The 20,341-nt window shown below is 58.6% G+C and overlaps 1 protein-coding gene across 2 annotated transcripts in view; it reads left to right on the forward strand.

The window, feature by feature from the left end:
• Positions 1 to 20,341, forward strand: part of GALNT9 (polypeptide N-acetylgalactosaminyltransferase 9) — a 127,591-nt gene that overhangs the window by 15,148 nt on the left and 92,102 nt on the right. Inside the window, exon 2 of one of the 2 annotated variants that reach the window (XM_039472341.2) lies at positions 18,242 to 18,422. The exons of the other annotated variant lie outside the window; for it this stretch is intronic. Coding sequence (XP_039328275.1) covers positions 18,242 to 18,422 — 181 coding nt within the window. The remainder of the gene's footprint in view (positions 1 to 18,241; positions 18,423 to 20,341) is intronic. 2 annotated transcript variants of the gene reach the window in all.

Genomic DNA, 20,341 nt, shown 5'->3' on the forward strand with positions numbered 1-20,341 from the left:
AGAGTGGAGATAGCTTTGGGGGCCCTCATTCACCCCACCATCCTGCTCCACCAACCTGGAGCACGACCCCTCGACCTCCAGCGGCGGCTGCGTGAGGCCCGTGGGCAGCAAGGGGGTGGGGGCCGGTCAGCCTCGGGCGTCCCGGGGGCCGGTGACCAGCTCATCTCTGCCCCCCATGTCAGATTCCTGGATCCTCCTGATGAGGCAGGAACTCCAGGTTTTCAGGTAAAATCTACGGGAGTTCCATGTTGGCAAAAACTCGGGATTCTGAGAGCATTGCATGGGACAGACACACAGCTGTGGCCCCGTGGATTGAATGTGTGGGCCCAGGCTCTGCCCGCTGCCCTGCAGGCCTCTAGGACCATCGCTGGTTGGGGGCAGAGGCACGGGCCAGGCACCAGCTGACCCCTGCTCCACAGCCCTGCAACCCCCGAGGGTGGTCAGCAGCCTCCCTCCCGGAGCCTGTGGGGGCGGCGTGAGGACGGTGGGTGCACACGTGGCTCAGAAAGGCCCGGGAGCTGCAGCCTGATGGGTCTGTGTGGCCACGGCGAGCCTTGCTGTCTCTGTGATGGCGGTGGCGTGTGGCTGATGTCACGGGCAGCGTGAGGATTATAGGACGGGCACTCCGAGGTGGCAGGCGAATGCTGGGCACCTCTCGTCTCAGCCCTGGCACGGGAAAGCACCCAATCCAGGTCCCCCCAGCCCCGCCTGCCTCCCCGGCCTGCCTGCTTATGGGGACTGCCCACGTCCCACAAGGCCTCCCCTGCCTTTAGCAGTGTCTGGGAACCTGCTGGGCGCAGGCTCCACCCAGGGGCTGCTGGAAGAGAGCAACAAACAGGAAAGGGTGGTGGCCCCCAGCGAGGGCAGTGTCCGGGCACAGGGCAGGGTGGCGCTGCAGGGCGGCTCCTCATGGCGCCTCCGCCAGGGCAGACCTTCTGCGTGGCATGGCTTTGGGGGCCGCAGAGGCACCGGGATGAGGCTGTGGCCCAGGGGCCCCTCCTGCCTACCTGGCCAGCGCTGGGCTGGGTGCTGGAGGGTCCACTGTGTTTAAACTGTCTGTTGGGTCCACGTAGTGTGCCGGCTTCGCCTCTGTGTTATTTTCCTGTGCTGCCGTCACAGATCACCACACACTGGGGGGCTTAAAATCACACACGTTTCTTCTCTCGCAGCTCTGGGGTCCAGATGCCCAAAGTGGATTTCACTGAGCTACAGCCAAGCTGTGGGCAGGGCCGTGTGGCCTACAGAGGCCATGGGCAGGGTCTGTCCTTCCCTCCCAGCTCCCCGGGGTGCCAGGCGTCGTGGCCACGTGGCTGTGCCCTCTGCCGCCATTGCACGCAGCTGCCCCTCTTCTGTCTGCGTGGAATCTCCCTCCACGCGTCTTTTTCCCGCCGTTTTGAGACAGCATCTCCCTCTGTTGCCCAGGCTGGAGTGCTCAACGTCCTCTACCTCCTGAGGTCCAGCGATTCTCCTGCCTCAGCCTCCGGCGTAGCTGGGCTTATAAGTGCCCACCACCACGCCTAGCTAATTTTTTTTTTTTTTTTTTTAGTAGAGATGGGGCTTCGTCATGATGGCCAAGCTGGTCTCAAACTCCTGACCTCAGGTAGTCCGTCCACCTTGGCTTCCCAAAGTGCTGGGGTTACAGGTGTGGGCCACCATGCCCGGCCACTTCTCTGACACTTGTGATTGCATCCAGGGTCCACCGGGGTGACCAAGGCCCCTAACTTACATCTGTAAAGCCCCTTTCACCAGGAAAGTGACTGACTCATGGGCTCCAGGGATCAGAACCCGGTGCCTTTGGGATCTGTCATTTACCCACCACACCCATCCTGCCTGATTAACAGATAGAGAGAGAGCTAGTGCGTGTTTGTTAACTTAATGCTGTTCCTTTCCAAATGTGAATTCGCTGCTGACATGCAGAGATATAAAGCTGTCACTGGCACCTTCTGCTGGAAATGTAGAGGGTCTGGCATCTTTGCACCCGAGTCCCTGGTGGCGGTAACCGTTGAGTCTGAGCCGCTCCCCGCTGCCCCAGGCACACAAGCCAAGTGACCGTCCGCTCAGCCTCGAACTTCCCTGGTGGTTTTCCTCGGGGTGCATTGAGAGGAGGTTCCTGGGAAGCGGGCATAGGTCCCCTCACAGCCCAGAGCACCCCCAGCTGCCCACCTGCTCACAGAGTCAGCCCCCGTGGAAAGGTATTCCCCACCACGCTCCCAGACGGCCTCCTCCCTGAGCTCCCCTCCGGATTATCGCCCGTAATTAGAAAAGTGCGCTCCCTCAGGTCGTGGGAAAGGAACTTCAAACGGTGATTCCATAAAAGCAGAATGACCACGGGCACTCAGCCGCCACGCGAAATGAGCCATCTTTTCCAATTTCCGAGGCGGTGATAAATGGGGTGGGGAGGGGGCCTGTGTTCAGCCCAGAATCTCAAAAGGAAGCTGCTTTTCCTCTCGAAAGTGAAATCGCTGCCTCCAGAACCGAGCAGTGTCGCGGCTCTGAGCAGGAGCGAAGGCGTGGAGAGTGTCCCGGGAAAGTGGGTGCCCTGTGGCACTGTCAGTGCCCGGGCGGGGGCCGCACAGGCCTGGATTCTCACCTGCACCCTCCCAGCCACTACATCTGACCCAACTTTCCCTTAAGAAGTTGCTGCCCACAGCCTGGACCCCTGCTCTGCCCACCCGCCTGCGCCTCAGCCCCCAGACCCCCCGAGAGCCACCCCCAACAGGCCTCTGCATGGCTCCGGGATGACTCCTTGCCATCTGGGACAGCGGCTCCCACTGCTCTGTGCTGCAGTCACCTGGTTTAGACGTTTGGCCCCCCGGCCACGCCCAGGCCATTGGCAGACTCAGTGGGGAGGCCCCTCGGACTCCGGAGGTGCTTCCTGTGCAGACAAGCTCCATCTGTTGACCCGAGGCCGCTGCTTGCAACGCTGCCTGAGTAAGGGTGTCCTGTAGGCCTGGTTAGACCAAGCGTGGCCCTCCGGGGTTCTGGCTTCATGGGTTTGTGGAGGGGTTCAGGAGCGTGTGGTTCCCACAGGCTCCCAGGTGAGGTGCACGCTGCTGTCCCGAGGGTGGGTCCTGCTGTGGGCTCCCCCATCCTGAGGGTGATCCCCCATCCTGCGGGTGACCCCCGTCCTGAGGGTGGGCCCTGCTGTGAGCTCCCCTGTCCTGCGGGTGACCCCTTGTCCTGAGGGTGGGCCCTGCTGTGAGCTCCCCCATCCTGAGGGTGGCCCCGCTGGCCCAGGTGCTGCTAGGAGAGCCACTGTCCTAAAGGCTGAGCCACCAGCCCTAACTCAGCTCCTTTGGACCCAAGCCCCACCCAGGACCCCCTGATCCCCAACACCCAATGCTGGGAGGAGCCAGGAGGAGAAGCCCCAGGCCTGGCACTCACACCTGCACTGGGGTCACGCTCTCTACCAGAGGGCCTCACTGGCTCCCCTCTCAGGGCCCACCGAGCCCAACATCCCCCAAACTGAGCTTCAGGAGGCCTCCCAGGCAAGGCTGTGCCCAAGCAAGGATGTACCCAGGCAAGGCTGCACTCAGGCAAGGGTGTCCCCGGGTGAAGGTGTGCCCGGATGAGAGTGTCCCCAGGCATGGGTGTCCCCAGGCAAGGGTGTCCCCAGGCAAGGGTGTGCCCAGGTGAGGGTGTGCCCGGGTGAGGGTGTGCTTGGGTGAGGGTGTGCCCAGGTGAGGGCATGCCCAGGCGAGGGTGTGCCTGGGCGAGGGTGTGCCCAGGGGAGGGTGTGCCTGGGTGAGGGTGTGCCCAGGGGAGGGTGTCCCTGGGTGAGGATGTGCCCGGATGAGAGTGTCCCCAGGCAAGGGTGTCCCCAGGCAAGGGTGTCCCCGGGCGAGGGTGTGCCCAGGCAAGGGTGTGCCCGGGTGAGGGTGTGCTTGGGTGAGGGTGTGCCCGGGTGAGGGTGTGCTTGGGTGAGGGTGTGCCCGGGTGAGGGCATGCCCAGGCGAGGGTGTGCCCTGGCGAGGGTGTGCTTGGGTGAGGGTGTGCTTGGGTGAGGGTGTGCCCGGGTGAGGGTGAGCCTGGGTGAGGGTGTGCCTGGGTGAGGGTGTGCCCGGGTGAGGGTGTGCTTGGGTGAGGGTGTGCCCAGGCGAGGGTGTGTCCGGGTGAGGGTGTGCCCAGGCGAGGGTGTGCTTGGGTGAGGGTGTGCCCGGGTGAGGGTGTGCCCAGGGGAGGGTGTGCCCGGGTGAGGGTGTGTCCGGGTGAGGGTGTGCCCGGGTGAGGGTGTGTCCGGGTGAGGGTGTGCCTGGGTGAGGGTGTGCCCGGGCGAGGGTGTGCCCGGGTGAGGGTGTATCCGGGCGAGGGTGTGCTTGGGTGAGGGTGTGCCCAGGTGAGGGTGTGCCCAAGGGAGGGTGTGCCCGGATGAGGGTGTGCCCTGGCAAGCCTGCCCAGGCAAGGGTTCTGCTTCTCATCCCTCCTCTGCTTCTGTTTTTGGTGGTGTATTCTGGGCAGCTGCCCCTTGTGTTAGATGAGGACACCCTGGAGCCTGTGCTGAGATCCCTGAGGGGGCCTCTCTCCTGGAGATGAAGGCACCTGGGGCGCTTGCCCAGCCTTGGCCCGTCACTGCACCCTGGGGTAGAGGGTCTGATGGGGACCACCGGGTGAAGACAGGCCACAGGGGTGATAGCCACAGTGTGCATGGGAACGGCCAGTCCTGAGACACACAGAGTGGCTCTCCTGAGAGAGAGACAGAGAGAAACGACAGAGCAGAGGGTGGAAAACCAAGTCTTCCGTGTGCATGCCACCTCACCTGCAGCAGGGGTTAGAACGCCAGACCCGCCCGGTCCCTGGGTTCCACCCTCATCCCCTGCAGACCTTCAATGCAGCGGCTTATCTGCATGGAAAGCCTGACAGCGGGCCCGCCCTCCTCTCTCCTGCTCAGCTCAAAGCTCCTCCGAACTCTCGCTTCCTGCAGGATCAAAGCAAGATCCCAGCCGACATCATCTGACCCCATTCTGTCCGGTCGCCCCAGAAAGCGCTCACCCCTTCCCGCGGCCCCAGCAAGTGCTCACCCCGTCCTGTCATCCCCGTTCTGCCCCCACAGCCCTGACCTGCACCCGCAGCCACTCACGCCTTTCTCTTCCGTCCAATTGCCCTTTCTGGGGACCCTGCCCCCTTCTGCTGACCCGCGTGACTGCTGACCTGCCCTCTTCTGGGACCTATGTGGAAGCGGCTGCCCTGGGCTGGCCCTCACCCGGCTGGCACCCGCTGACCTGTGTGTATGACGGGCATGAGCTCTGCCTCGGGTGACCAGGCGGGTGCTGCGTTCACCGGGGCCCTGGGCCTGCCCGGCTCAGGCTGCTCTTGGAATGTAGCGACGCTCCGTGAGGTTTGAGAATGGATGGATAAATAGGTGGCACAGCTACAAACTGACATCTGATGTTTGCAGCCAGCAAAAGCTACGTTTATGAAGAACTTTTAGTGACGTGGGAAAATGCTTAAGAGGTAGTGATAAACAGATGCAGGCGCAGGACGCAGGGATGGAGCTGGGCCGAGGCAGGACACGTGACCTTACTAAAGAACACGGAGCACAGAAATACTGATATTAGTTTTCCCTGCAGGTGAGACCCCAGGTGATCCCCCATGGACGTGTGTGTGCATGCATGCGTGCGTGAGTGTGTGTGTGTGCGTGTGCGTGCGTGTGTGTAGAATTTTTTACCAGAAGCATTTATGACTTTTCCAATCAGAAGTGACGCACTTTCTAATTAAAGTAGTGGAAGCATACATTGCTGGCAGTGAAACAAAACTAATCTAAACCTTCTGGAAAACAGCTTGGCACCAAGGTCTATGAAATTCTCTATCTGATGCAGTGGCTCAATTTCTGAACTAAGTAACCATCCTAAATATGTCATAATAAGGGAGCAATGAAGGCGTGGGCCTCCGGAGCTGTCAGGCAGGCGTTCCGTGGACTGCCGCCTGGTGGATGTTACCTGGTGGCTGAAAGTTCAGTGCTATGGCTACAGTGGGATTCTAGCTGTGACGGCACAGAAGGCACCTGTGGCTGTAACTTTAGGTGGAGGGAAGAAGCGGAATGCAGACCCCTCCCTCTGGAAGGCACAAGCGCTCAGAGACCCTCTGGAGCCACATCCGAATCACCTTCCCCGTCCAAGGCCACACAGGGCTGGGGGCGGGGAGGCTGCATCTGCCAGGGAGAGGTTGGCCTCACTCTCCTGCCAGTGAGTGGAGCCCCAGGTCCCTCCTCCGAGGCCTGCTTCAACCTGGATGCGTCCACACGACCGTGTTCCTTGTCCTTGGCCATCAGGAGGTCCTCGTCACCAGTGGTGAATGTTTGCACGGCCATTCCTGCCTCCAGCCGGAATTGGGAGGGGTAGGGGCCAGCAATGGGGCAGCCCCATGGACAGAGGAGACACACTGCATGCCCTGGAGGGGAAGTGTCCAGCTGGTACCTTGGTCTGATCCAGAAACCCCTGTGTGGTCCTCGCATGGGCGGCCCCTGCATGCTCGCCACAGCAGCGCTTGTTTGCAAAACGGCGCAGAGTGGAAGCGCAGCCTGCGGTCCCCAAGCCTGAGGGTTATCATGTGACTTGGTCATTGTGGGAGTGAGTTGGTCGTTGTGAGAGTGAGTTGGTCGTCGTGGGAGTGAGTTGGTCGTCGTGGGAGTGAGTTGGTCATCGTGGGAGTGAGTTGGTCGTCGTGGGAATGAGTTGGTCGTCGTGGGAGTGAGTTGGTCATTGTGGGAGTGAGTTGGTCATTGTGGGAGTGAGTTGGTCATCTCGGGAATGAGTTGGTCGTCGTGGGAGTGAGTTGGTCATTGTGGGAGTGAGTTGGTCGTCGTGGGAATGAGTTGGTCGTCGTGGGAGTGAGTTGGTCATTGTGGGAGTGAGTTGGTCATCGTGGGAGTGAGTTGGTTGTCATGGGAGTGAGTTGGTCGTCGTGGGAGTGAGTTGGTCATCATGAGAGTGAGTTGGTCGTCGTGGGAGTGAGTTGGTCGTCGTGGGAGTGAGTTGGTCATCGTGGGAGTGAGTTGGTCATCTCGGGAATGAGTTGGTCGTTGTGGGAGTGAGTTGGTCATCGTGGGAGTGAGTTGGTCGTCGCGGGAGTGAGTTGGTCATCGTGAGAGTGAGTTGGTCATCGTGGGAGTGAGTTGGTCGTCGTGGGAGTGAGTTGGTCGTCGTGGGAGTGAGTTGGTCATTGTGGGAGTGAGTTGGTCGTCGTGGGAGTGAGTTGGTCGTCGTGGGAGTGAGTTGGTCATTGTGGGAGTGAGTTGGTCGTCGTGGGAGTGAGTTGGTCGTCGTGGGAGTGAGTTGGTCATCCTGAGAGTGAGTTGGTCGTTGTGGGAGTGAGTTGGTCATCTCGGGAATGAGTTGGTCGTCGTGGGAGTGAGTTGGTCATTGTGGGAGTGAGTTGGTCATCATGGGAATGAGTTGGTCATCGTGAGAGTGAGTTGGTAATCGTGGGAGTGAGTTGGTCGTCATGGGAGTGAGTTGGTCATCGTGGGAGTGAGTTGGTCATCTCGGGAATGAGTTGGTCATTGTGGGAGTGAGTTGGTCATCGTGGGAGTGAGTTGGTCATCTCGGGAATGAGTTGGTCGTTGTGGGAGTGAGTTGGTCATTGTGGGAGTGAGTTGGTCATCGTGGGAGTGAGTTGGTCGTCGTGGGAGTGAGTTGGTCATTGTGGGAGTGAGTTGGTCGTCGTGGGAGTGAGTTCGTCGTGGGAGTGAGTTGGTTGTCGTGGGAGTGAGTTGTGGGAGTGAGTTGGTCGTCGTGGGAGTGAGTTGGTCGTCGTGGGAGTGAGTTGGTCATCGTGGGAGTGAGTTGGTCATCTCGGGAATGAGTTGGTTGTCGTGGGAGTGAGTTGGTCATTGTGGGAGTGAGTTGGTCATCGTGGGAGTGAGTTGGTCGTCATGGGAGTGAGTTGGTCGTCGTGGGAGTGAGTTGGTCATCATGAGAGTGAGTTGGTCATCGTGGGAGTGAGTTGGTCATCGTGGGAGTGAGTTGGTCATCATGAGAGTGAGTTGGTCGTTGTGGGAGTGAGTTGGTCATCGTGGGAGTGAGTTGGTCATCTCGGGAATGAGTTGGTCGTTGTGGGAGTGAGTTGGTCATTGTGGGAGTGAGTTGGTCGTCGTGGGAGTGAGTTGGTCATCATGAGAGTGAGTTGGTCATTGTGGGAGTGAGTTGGTCATCATGAGAGTGAGTTGGTCATCGTGGGAGTGAGTTGGTCATCTCAGGAATGAGTTGGTCGTTGTGGGAGTGAGTTGGTCATTGTGGGAGTGAGTTGGTCGTCGTGGGAGTGAGTTGGTCATCATGAGAGTGAGTTGGTCATCGTGGGAGTGAGTTGGTTATCTCGGGAATGAGTTGGTCGTTGTGGGAGTGAGTTGGTCATCATGAGAGTGAGTTAGTCATCGTGGGAGTGAGTTGGTCATCTCAGGAATGAGTTGGTCGTTGTGGGAGTGAGTTGGTCATTGTGGGAGTGAGTTGGTCGTCGTGGGAGTGAGTTGGTCATCATGAGAGTGAGTTGGTCATCGTGGGAGTGAGTTGGTTATCTCGGGAATGAGTTGGTCGTTGTGGGAGTGAGTTGGTCATTGTGGGAGTGAGTTGGTCATCGTGGGAGTGAGTTGGTCATTGTGGGAGTGAGTTGGTCGTTGTGGGAGTGAGTTGGTCATCATGAGAGTGAGTTGGTCATCGTGGGAGTGAGTTGGTCATCTCGGGAATGAGTTGGTCGTTGTGGGAGTGAGTTGGTCATTGTGGGAGTGAATTGGTCGTCGTGGGAGTGAGTTGGTCGTCTCGGGAGTGAGTTGGTCATTGTGGGAGTGAGTTGGTCGTCGTCGAACTGGGCTCCTGGTGGAAGGAAGTGTTCCCCAGTTCCCCCAGCCCCTACTGCATGCATGCTCTTGCCATGTCATCCACATGGGATGACACAGCACAGAGTCCCAGGTCTGATCCATTCTCTTCATCTTGGACTTCTCAGCCTCTAGAGGTGTGAGAAACAAATGTCTTTTCTTTCTGAATGGCCACATCTTAAGAATCGAGCTGAAAGCTGCCATGGCCTGTCTGTGGCCTCCGAGAACAGCAGGATGTTGACCTTGGTTTGTTTTTCATGAATATTGGGGGACAGACCTTTCAAAGGCTGAGCTAATGGATGCAAATCTCCCATTGTTCTCAAAATCGCGTCTTACTGGGGGATGATATGACAAGCTTGCAGTGTTGATTCTGCCTGGAGGAGGAACCTGGGATTTCAAAGAAGAAAACTGGGGATTGAGATCCTGTGGCCCAGGAAGACGCTGGCCGGGCGATCTGGGGAAGAGTCCAAAGCTGGGCCCTTGGGGATGAGGCGGCGCCTGGCGTCTCCTGCTCTTGACTCCCAGACAGGCCTGTGTCCCAGCAGTCTGGACGGTCACTTCATGGGGCTGCCATGACAAACTGCCACAGGCTGAATGGCTAGAAGGACAGAATCAGGAGCTCTCCCTCTTCCGAGGCTGATGGTCCTGGACCGTGGTACCGGCTGGGCCTCGCTCCCTCCAGAGGGTCGGGGAGGATCCTTCCTACCTCTTCCCGCTCCTGGTGACCTGGCATCCCTGGCTGGTGGCCACTTCATTACTGTCCCTGCCTCCATCCTCACGCATGTCTCTGTCTCCCCTTCTTAGAAAGACACTGTCATGTCCAGCTCAGCCCCGTCCACCTGGTGCCAGTACCACCTCCTTGGGCCTTGATGACCTCCTAAACATGCTGTTCCCACATAAGACCCTATCCCAGGTCCCCACCCTGGGAGGACACAATTCAACCCACAACAGTCTACACAGCCTTGGCTCCACCCCCCACTCCCCCCACCCCCGCCCGGCGCTGACCTCCCCTTCCCCGCCCCCACCCGACCTGGCCCTGGACTGAACCTCCCCTTCCCCACCTCCACCCACCCGGCCCTGACCTCCCCTTCCCCACCCTGACCCGCCCGGCCCTGACCTCTCCGGGTGCCCGTCTGAAGGCCCCTCTGGCTTCCCAGCCTGGCGACCCCATCTCCAGCCCACAGTGGTTTACAGAGATTCGGTCCCCAGCCTGCAGCTGCAGACCAGGCGTCTCCACACCTTGACCAGCTTCGTTCCTCATTTGTCCTGGTTTCCTGGGGGGATCAAGCTACCTGCCTCTTTGGAAGGAATTCTTTGTGAAAGAGGTTATGAAGCCACACCAGGGGTAAGAGACAGGGAAGATGAGAGCTCAGGAAATCCTGCCGCGAGGTGCCCACAGTGGCCTCCTCACAGGCAAAATCCAGTCCGTGGGACTGTCACTTTCTGAGCTTTAACAGATCCCTTCCGCTCCAGAGAATGTGGCAGGGAAAGCCAGGCAGCTCTGACTGTACCTGCCCTCCCAGAGGCCGCCCCACCCTGCCCCTGCCCATCCTCTAGCTGGAATTCCAGGCCCAGCCCCTGCCTGTTTCAGCCCCACCCTCCCAGCTGGCAGTTCTTGCCCCAGCCTCTGCCTTGACCTTGGCACTGCATGGACACTGTCGCCCTGAGCAGGACGCCTGAGGCCTCTGCGACCCGGCTGCAAGCCCAGAGCCGGAGCGGGTCCCCAGCCTGGCAGTCTCGGCGTCACCCAGAGCTCGTCGGAGCTCCTGAGTCTCCTGCCTGACGTGCACCTGTGGATCAGACACTCCCGGAGGACCTGCTGGGCTGTTTTAGCAAGGACCCCAGGGGAGGCAGCCGGGTTTGAGAAACTGTTGGCCAGAGGAGCCCCCACCATCAGGGGCCTCGTGGGGCCTCAGGGACGCAGGCCGGGCCGAGGGGAGGTGGCTCCCCTCTGCTGACTGTGGTCAGAGTCATTTGTTCATTCCACCCACCTGCTCCAGGGACCACTTTGAGGGGAAGTCAACGGTGAAGACCTGGTGCCCCAGAAGGGCGTGGGTCCCCAGCCCCACCAACACATCCACAGTGATCACCAGAATATCACAGTACCGTCAGCCCACATCATTCACAGGTTCTGTGTTTGCAAATTTCCCTGCTCCCTAAAACTCATCTCTAATCCACAAATCGACACTCCTGTCTTTCGTGGTCATTCACAGATGGGCACAGAGGGGCAAGATTGTTGGTCAAACAGGGCCAGGCTCCACTTCTCCATCCAGCTCCGACTGTATGGGGTCCCCCGCCTTCTCCATCCGACTCCGACTGTACATGGGGTTCCCCACATTCTCCTTCCAGCTCTGACTGTACTGGGGGTCCCCCGCCTTCTCCATCTGGCTCTGACTGTACATGGGGTCCCCGCCTTCTCCTGGCCCCGACTGTACACGGGGTCCCCACCTTCTGGCCCCGACTGTACACGGGGTCCCCGCCTTCTCCTGGCCCCGACTGTACACAGGGTCCCCGCCTTCTGGCCCCGACTGTACACGGGGTCCCCGCCTTCTGACCCCGACTGTACACGGGGTCCCCGCCTTCTCCTGGCCCCGACTGTACACGGGGGTCCCCCGCCTTCTCCATCCAGCTCTGACAGTACACGGGGTCCCTGCCTTCTCCTGGCCCCGACTATACACGGGGGTCCCCCGCCTTCTCCATCCAGCTCTGACTGTACACGGGGTCCCGCCTTCTCCTGGCCCCGACTGTACCTGGGGTCCCTGCTGCTGCTTACATGGCACATTGTCTACGTTGTATGCTTTGGTGGTTTCACTGTTTAGAACACCCCAAGCACAGGCAGAGGTGCCATCGGTGCCCTGGGCATGAGTGGCTGAGATGCGCCTCACGGGAAATGCATGTGTGGGAGGAGCTTCGCTTGGCGTGGGTCATGGTGCTGTTGGCCCTAAAATCAGAATCGTCGATAGATATTAAATAAGGCATTGTTATGCAGAAACACATGGAAAACCAAGTTACCTACTGAGGTGGACACATGGCCAGAGGCTCCCTGGAGCCAGCCCGCGCTCCAGAGCATGGCCGACGCGCGATTTTAGATGGTGATGAGTTCAGGCTCTGGGAGGAAAGGGACACAGGGACTGAGATGCAGTCACCTGGAGGGGCTTCGGGTCAGAACCTGGGAGGCCTGCAAGGGAGCAACGCGGAGCAGAGGCCTGAGCGAAGGGAGATTCAGGGAGGGAATGCAGCAGGAGCCGAGGCCCCGGACCGTGAGCAGGAGCGTGGCTGGCATACCTCGAGCCACGGGGCACCCACAAGGGCTGCAGAGGCTGGAGGGACGTGGCTGAGCCAGAGCCACAAGAGCAGTGGGATTCAGGCCCACGACTCCCAATAGGGGAGCGGCTCTGGAACCTTCTACACGCTCACGCTGGCTGCTGAGTGGATAACTGCAGATGTGGGGACAGGGAAGCTGGGAGGGGACGGGGAAGCCAGGAGGGGACTGGGAAGCCGGAAGGAAGGGAATATGTGTGTCTGGTGTCCGGGGGGCACCAGCGCTGGTGTGGACATGGGTGCTGTGGAGGTGGATGCTGTGGACATGGGCACCGTGGATGTGGATGCCGTGGACTGGGTACTGTGGACATGGGTGGTGTGGCTGTTTCTGCCTCTGCTTCCTCCTCCTGCACCACCAGTGTGGCTGGGCAGAGGACAGCACAGAGAGGTGGCGATGGCGCCAGAGCACGGAGCACAGCACCTCAGGACGCTGTGCGATGGAACAGCCTCGCTTACGCCCACGGTGTCTCATGGGTGAGGCCGCCTTTCACTGAGAGTCTGTGGCTTGGTCGGGCCTCTGCAGGGCGAGGCCTGTCCTGGGCCCAGGCTGGGCACAGTGAAGGGGGCTCTGCACGTGGTGTGGGGACGGGGCCAGGCGGGGAACCCGGACATCATCCCTTGGGCCCTCTTTCCACAGGCAGCTCACAGACCAAGCCCCAAGTCAGGGAGGTGGGAAACCAGCACCCTGAGGAAGTCACTGCAGAGGGGAGTGAAGAGCCACGGCCAGGAACTGGCACGTCCCCCAGGCAGCCTCCATCTGCAGCTACAGGACAGTGACAGCACTGACTCCGCTGGCTGAGGAAGAAGATCGGGTCAAAGCAGCAAAGGCTCCTTCACCCCACTGCATGCTCAGTGCTGGGCTCGGCCCCGTGCTCCACATCCACCATTTGCAGTCCTTAGATGGGAACTCGACAGTGACCTGCCCGTGACTGAGGAGGACACTCAGGCCAGGAGAGGTCGGCCAGCTCGGTGTGCACAGCCCGTGGGCATCTGTGTCTGGGCCAGGGGCTGCTCGGTTCTCTTAAGCACAGACGCAGCGGTGATGGGAGGCATGGAGCCCCAGGGTGGAGGGAGGACGAGAACGGCAGCCTCTTGCTTCAGAAACACAGTCAGTCAGAGGCATGGCAACCCTCGCTGCCTCCTCCTCGAGGAAGCTGTGAGCGGCAGTGTGGCCGGGGTGTCCTCCAACCCCCACATGAGTGACTGGGGGCCACAGCAAGGAGCAGGCAAGCCAGTGAAGGCCCAGCTCCTTCACTCCTTCTGGCCAATGAACAGATTCAGGCAAAGCTGGGGGCATCTGCCAAGTCCCCTTAGCCATGTAACGTGACACTCACCAGTTCCAGGGATTAGGATGTGGACAGCTTTGGGGCTGCTGCCAACCACATAAAATAAAACCAATTTGCCATGTGTGCAAGGCAGGGGCGATTGGAGAACAAGAAGCATCCGTCTTTTGGGATTAAAAATATGATGACAAAACCAATTCAATGGAGAGGCTAATTAGCAACATGGCACAACAAAAGATCAAGCTGATGATATGAAAAACAAGAGAATGAAAATGGAGAATGAAGCGTCAGGAGGCCAGAGATAAACCAGGAGGGGAAACATTCATTTAACAGAGGTTACAGAAGAGAAAATGGGGATGGCAGATGGGAATACAGTCACATAATTAATAGAACAAACTTCCTAGAGCTGTGAACATTGGCACAAGTGTGGATTGCCAAGCGTGACTGTGATTCATTTCAAGATATGCCCTGACCAAATCTAGGATGCCAACGACAAAAAAAAAAGCAGTTTCCAGAGACAGGCAGAAATAAAATGCCAATCTACAGAAGAAAGAGGGTCCCACTGACCTCAGAACGCTCACTGGACACAGTGGGCGCTGCATGACGGGGAGAAAGCCATCAAGCCTGGAATTCTATACCCAGCACAATTATCAATCAAGCATGAAGGGCAATGAAAGGCACTTTCAGACATTTTTAGGACTCAGAAGTTTACTTTCCACACAACCCTTCTTCAGTTTTCTTTAGGAATATAATTCAGTGGGATGAAGAGGAAGTTCAGGACCTGAGCAGATGTGGGATCCACAGGATGATGGAGCCCACCCAGGCTTAGAGAGATGAGGGCCCAGGGGTGGCCACTGGGCAAACAACTGATGCAAAGGAACCCAGGATTGAGAAGGCCATAAGGTGAGGGTGCTGAGGGCCAGCCCTGCAGTCGGGAACATCTCCAGGATGTGTTCCCCAGTCACATCGTCAAGAGGCCTGAGCTCACATGGCAGCAGAGCCCAGCTGTCAGAGCAGCCGCTCCATGCCACGTTGCCTGGGTTCAAACACGGTTCTGGTGCTGACAAGTCCTGTGACCTTGAGCGTGTGGCCTGGACTCTCTGAGCTTCAGTTTCCTCATCTGCAAAATGGAGTGAAATACAGAACCTACGTCCCTGGGGTGTTGTGGGGAATGACACGTTAATACATGTAAAGGGTGCATGCTTGGTAGATATTATTATTGTTATTAATTATCTTTGTGTCTGCTCTGAAAAGCCATATGAAAAGTCAAGATCCAAACCTAAAACAAGCCAAAATAAGTCTGGGAAATTAATAGAGTGTCAGGAAAGTCAATTATATTGTCTCGAGCATTGAAAGTTCTTCATTAAGTAGCACAGGCTTAGTGGATGATAGAATTATATTTTGGTCCTAGTGGTTCAGGCCGTGCTGGTGCCATGGTGAATAATAGCTACGTAATCCTGATGTGGTCATGTCAATTCACTTTTTTTTTTACTTTTTTTTTTTTTTTTTGAGATGCAGCTTCACTTTGTTGCCCAGGCTGGAGTGCAGTGGTGTAATCCCTGCTCATTGCAACCTCTGCCTCTTGGGTCCAAGTGATCCTCCTGCCTCAGCCTCCTGAGTAGCTGGGATTACAGGTGTGGGCCACCATACCTGGCTAATTTTTATATTTTTAGCAGAGATGACATTTCGCCATGTTGGTCAGGCTGGTCTCCAACTCCCGACCTCAAGTGATCCACCCGCCTCAGCCTCCCAAAGGACTGGGATGACAGTTGTGAGCCCCTCGCCCGGCTGCTTCTCATCCTAGAACTACCCTGAAGTCAAGTCCTGTGGACCGCTCACTCACAGTCATAGAGCTGAGCATAGGTGTCGCATTCACCTTCGAGCACATAAAAGCAGCAACACAGCTGAGCAGCCAGCCCCCAGTGGGGCAGGGCCCCGATTTCTCCTCTGAAGAGGTAAGGAATCAAGAGATGCTGGCTGGAGTTGAAGCTTCCAGAAATAGAGGCTTAAATGTTCCTTTTGAAGCCACCAAGGTAACCATAGAATAACTAAAAATAATAGCTAAGAAAAACTGAGGGAAGGAGGAGGGGGCAGGCGAAGAAGGTGAAAATGGGCTCGACTTCTCCTTTTTCATGCCAAGAAGTCAGGGGCATCATCCCAGGCTGACCAGGCAGGACCCAGATCGCAAGCTTACCACGCTTGTGTGCTGTAGACACCGTGAAAAGAACTCAAGCCAGAAAGACGACTCTCCTCTGGAGTGTGGAACTCGCAGACAGACAGTGCAGATGTTAACTCTCTGTTTTATGATTTTTCTGGATTGTTTGAATTTTTCAATGTGTGCATGTTTTACTTTTACAAGTGAAAACGTAAAGTCCCAATGCCAGGCATCAGGCACCCATCCCAAACTGTGATTGGGCACCAAAACCATGCTCGGCCACCTGACCCACACCCAGACACCGGACCCACACCCAGACACCTGACCCTCCCGCCCAGACACCAGACCTGCGCCCAGACACCTGAACCACACCCAACCCCCGCCCAGACACTCAACCCTCTGGCCCAGACACCAGACCCACACCCAGACACCTGACCCTCCCGCTCAGACACCTGACCCACACCCAGAAACCCGACCCTCCTGCTCAGACACCTGACCCACACCCAAACACCCGACCCTTGCCCAGACACCAGATCCGCACCCAGACACCCAATCCATTCTCAGACACCCGACCTGTGCTCAGACAGCTAACCCGCCCTCAGCCACCCGAACCACACGTGAACCATGTTCGGACACCTGAACTGCACTTGGCCACTTGAACCACCCTCAGACACCCAAGGCGCGAGCCCCGCAAATGCTGGGACATCTCTCAAGTTAGAGGCTGCTGTGCCCGCCTCTGGGAGACATCCGCACCAGACTTTCCAGAGAGAACAATGTAAGTGCAATATCGATATTTAAAAATACAGGATTACATATTTATCTCAAAGTATTAAAATAAGAAGTGGAAGTGATTTGTGTCGTGTAATTTTTCAATTCTACATCCAATCCGTATCCTTCAGTTCTACATAAACAGAAACACTTTGTTTACCCATTTAAAATGGAATATTCCAGAAAGTGCAGAGGTTCTGGGAGGCTTGAGCCTCGACTGTGCTGAGCGGAGAAGCCACTCACTGCCCATGAGGGGGGCGGGGATCACGGCTGGGATCTTCCCAGGCATCGCTGCCTCCCCGCCCTCCCTGGAGCAGGAATCTGCAGAGATCCTGCTGGTGCCCCAGGAGAAGGGCCTCTCCCATGCAGGCAGTCAGGGACGTCAGCAGCGGATACTTCCTGAGTCTGCGTTTCCACTGGCCTTCCTCTCAGGGCCAGAGAACTCTCTGTGCAAGCTGACAAAAGGCAGCCTAGTCACAGGGGCCCATGCCGCCTCTTTCTAGCTTAAAACTACTGCCCTGGCACCTGCCCCCACATCCAAGCTACCCCAGAGACTCCCAGCTCAGAGAGCACCAAGAGTGCTTTCTTTGCGGGGGACACCCCTCTCACCCCCGTCCCTCTGGGAACAGTATCCCCAGGCCACATCCACTTGCCAGGCACAGCTGATCACCTAGAAGTTTCCCTGGCCCGGCACCCTCCCCCGGCACCCACTCCCCACACCGTGACCAAGCTATGGAGCTTCCCTAGCAGCCCAGATGTTCCACCTGCTCCTTTCCAGCTGACACCGCCCCACCCCGGGGTCCCCGTCCCGCCCCATGGCCATGGGGTTGGCTGTGATTTCCTCTGTTCTTGACCCTCACGATGGCGGCCGGAGGGGCGAGGTCTCCCGTGTCGATTCTGCGGCTCAGTGCCTCGTGTGTGAGCCGCATCTCAGCCGCTGCCTATGTGGAAGACCAGTTCTTCTTACCCCAGAGGGCACCATGTGTGTGGATGTGTGTTATGCTCACGTTACGCAGGCAGACGGCGCCGAGGGCTGGTGGGGTGGCGGCTGTGGCGCGGCGTTTAAGACACCTGATCTTCTCACACTCATTGCAGTTTCTGAGTTGATGTTTTGACGTTCGTGGGCATGGCTGTTAGAGCAGTTCCCGCCTCCGCTGCCCCACCGCAGGCGCAGTGCCCAGGCGTGAACGTGCGTGCGTGTGCTGTCGCCGTTGAAGGGCCGATCCTGCCGGACGCAGGCCGCTCACTGTGCTCTGTGGCCCCGGGGGGCTCACTCGGTGTCACATCCGCTGTGGGTTTGGACAGTTGCCTAAGAACAGGTATTGGCCGGTGCAGTGTCTCACGCCTGTAACTGTAATCCCAGCACTTTGGGAGGCCGAGGTGGGTGGGTCGCTTGAGGTCAGGAGTTCAAGACCAGCCTGGTCATCATGGTGAAATCCTGTCTCCACAAAAAATACAAAACCTTGCCAGTTGTGGCGGTGTGCCCAGCTACTCAGGAGGCTGAGGTGGGAGGATCGCTTGAGCCTGGGAGGTGGAGGCTGCAGCGAGCTGAGATGGTGCCACTGCACTGCAGCCTGGGTGACAGAGCGAGACCCTGAATCAACAAATACATAATAACAAATATTCACCGTGGCAGCGTCACACGGAGTCCACCACCCTTGACTGCTGTCCGACACCCGCCGCCCGTCCCTCCTCCGCCCGGCGCCGCCCTCTCACTGTGCCCACGGCCTCCGTGCCGCAGTCTCGGTCTCACACTCTCTGGAATGCCCTGGAGCCGGAGCCTGCCACCTGCAGGGAGTTTGCTGGGCTCGCCCTGGGGATGCGGCCGTCAGGGAGGGCAGGAAGGGCGTCTCCCGGGGCGGCCGCTGCGCGTCCCGGGCCTGACTTCCCTCTCTTCGTTCCCCCCAGGCCTCGCCAAGCCCATCGGCCTGGTGGAGGGGCCGGGGGGCCTGGGCCAGGGCGGCTTGGCGGCCACCCTGCGTGACGACGGCCAGGAGGTGGAAGGCAGCTATGAGGAGTTCGGGTACAACGCCCAGCTCAGCGACCGCATCTCCCTGGACCGGAGCATCCCTGACTACCGGCCCCGAAAGTGAGTGCCCCCGCGCCAGCCGGGACCAACCCGCGAGGTCTGACTGCGGGACCTGCCGTCGGGAACGGGGCGGGGACCCCGGGCTGTCACTCCTCTTGCCTCCTCCCTTCCCTCTCTCTCCTCCCTGTCTCTCTTCTCCTTCAGGTCTCTGTCTCTCCCGCTTTCCTTCTCTCACTCTCTCTGGATCTGTCTCTCTCTCTGTGTGTCTCTCCCACTTCCTGCTCTCTTGGCTGGGCGTCGGCCGTGCCAGGCGAAGGCGTTTCCGGTTTCCATCCGCAGCCTGCGCACCTCCCATCCCATCACCCCAGGCCCGGCTTTGCCTCAGCGCCACTCGGGTCAGAGCTGGTCTGTGACCCTCACGCCCATCTTGATGGAGCAGCCAGGACAAACGCTGCATCGGTGGCGGATAAAGTTCACCCCGAGCTCGGCCTCTGGGACTGGGAACGACTGGCAGACTGGGCCGGCCCCTACCCCAACCCCTCCCGTGCTTCCCTCCCAGAGCCCAGCCCGCAACACAATGCTGCCCCAGAGTCCCTGGCGGCCTCGGCCCGCAGAAGCTGGGTGCTTGCGCTGCGCAGTGGGATCGAGTTGTCACCGTGGAGTGGCAGCGGGCGGCCTCAGCCACACTTGCCTCCTCCTGGAGCTGCCAGAGGGAGGAAGGGCGGGCAGGTGGCAGTGCCCTCCGCGGCTCCTGGTGTGGTCAGCCTGCCCCGTCCGCCAGCAGGCCCTGACACCAGATGCTCGTTTGAGATGGGGCTGGGGAGGCTGGCAGGGAAGTGGTGGGGGGAAGGTGAGCCTGAACCGCATTCCTCATGCCTCGGGCACTGGTCCCCAGGGCATTCACTCACCTGCTCCGGGGTTCCCCGCGTGTGGACGGAGGGGAGGTGGGACAGCCAGGCAGACCCGCGGGGTCCAGGGGTGCAGGGAGCGCCCCAGGCGGCCTAGAAGAGGGTGGGGGGGCTCGGAGCTCCGTGCTCTGGCCAGGTGGTGCCTCACGTGGGGCGTGCCCAACTCCCCAGCAGCTGGAGGTGTCTCCATACATCCTTTAGACAAACAGGGCCGAGGCCGGGGCACCGAGGCTTCCACAGCTCCGCCACCTCCAGAGTGTGACAACCTTGTTTCCTTTCATTCCGCTTATTTTCATGGTTTCCATGATTTAACACGCGTACTGCCAGCATTCCATTTGCAGCGATGAAACAAAGATTCCTTTTCAAATAAAAAATGCATTTAGTTTTAAAATAGGCCAATTTAAAGAAACACACTCCATAAATAAGAACACAGTGATGTTTTCATGTGGCGCCAGCTACAGGCACGGGGCTGGAGTGACTTTGGTTTGGAAAGCGGCTCATGCGCTCGTGTGTTAGCCCGGCCTGTGCACTGAGGGTGCATGATGTGTGTGTGTGCATGTGCTGGTGTGGGTGTACGTGTGTGCATGTGTGCATGTATGTACATGTGTGCGTGTGTGTACGTGTGTGTACATGCACGTGGGTGTTCATGTGCGTGGGTGCGTGGGTGTACGTGTGGGTGTACGTGTGTGCTCATGTGTGTACATGAGCACACACGTGTGCATGTGCATGCATGTATGTGTGGGTTTTTTAACACTCCTGTGTGTCCTGAATTTGGGGGTGACACTAGTGTGCCGTTAGGGCTCCCTCACTGCTGGAGTGAGTGCCGTCCTTGGCCGTGAGCCTCCAGTCAGCTGTTGTGCAGCAGGAAAACCCCTGAGACCACCTTGACGTTCCACAACTCTCTAGAAGGATAGACAGAGCCCAACCAGGCTGCTTTTCCCTGCTGAGGTTTCTCACAGCAGAGGACACAGGTTAAAGTCAGCAGGGGGAAGAGACACCCAGGCAGGGCCCAGGAGAGGCGGGGCATGAGCTCCCAGGTGTCCTCTTCCAGGGCATCCTGTGGACTTGATC

This window comes from Saimiri boliviensis, chromosome 7 (genome assembly GCF_048565385.1).
Source record: "Saimiri boliviensis isolate mSaiBol1 chromosome 7, mSaiBol1.pri, whole genome shotgun sequence".
Classification (NCBI taxonomy): Eukaryota; Metazoa; Chordata; class Mammalia; order Primates; family Cebidae; genus Saimiri; species Saimiri boliviensis.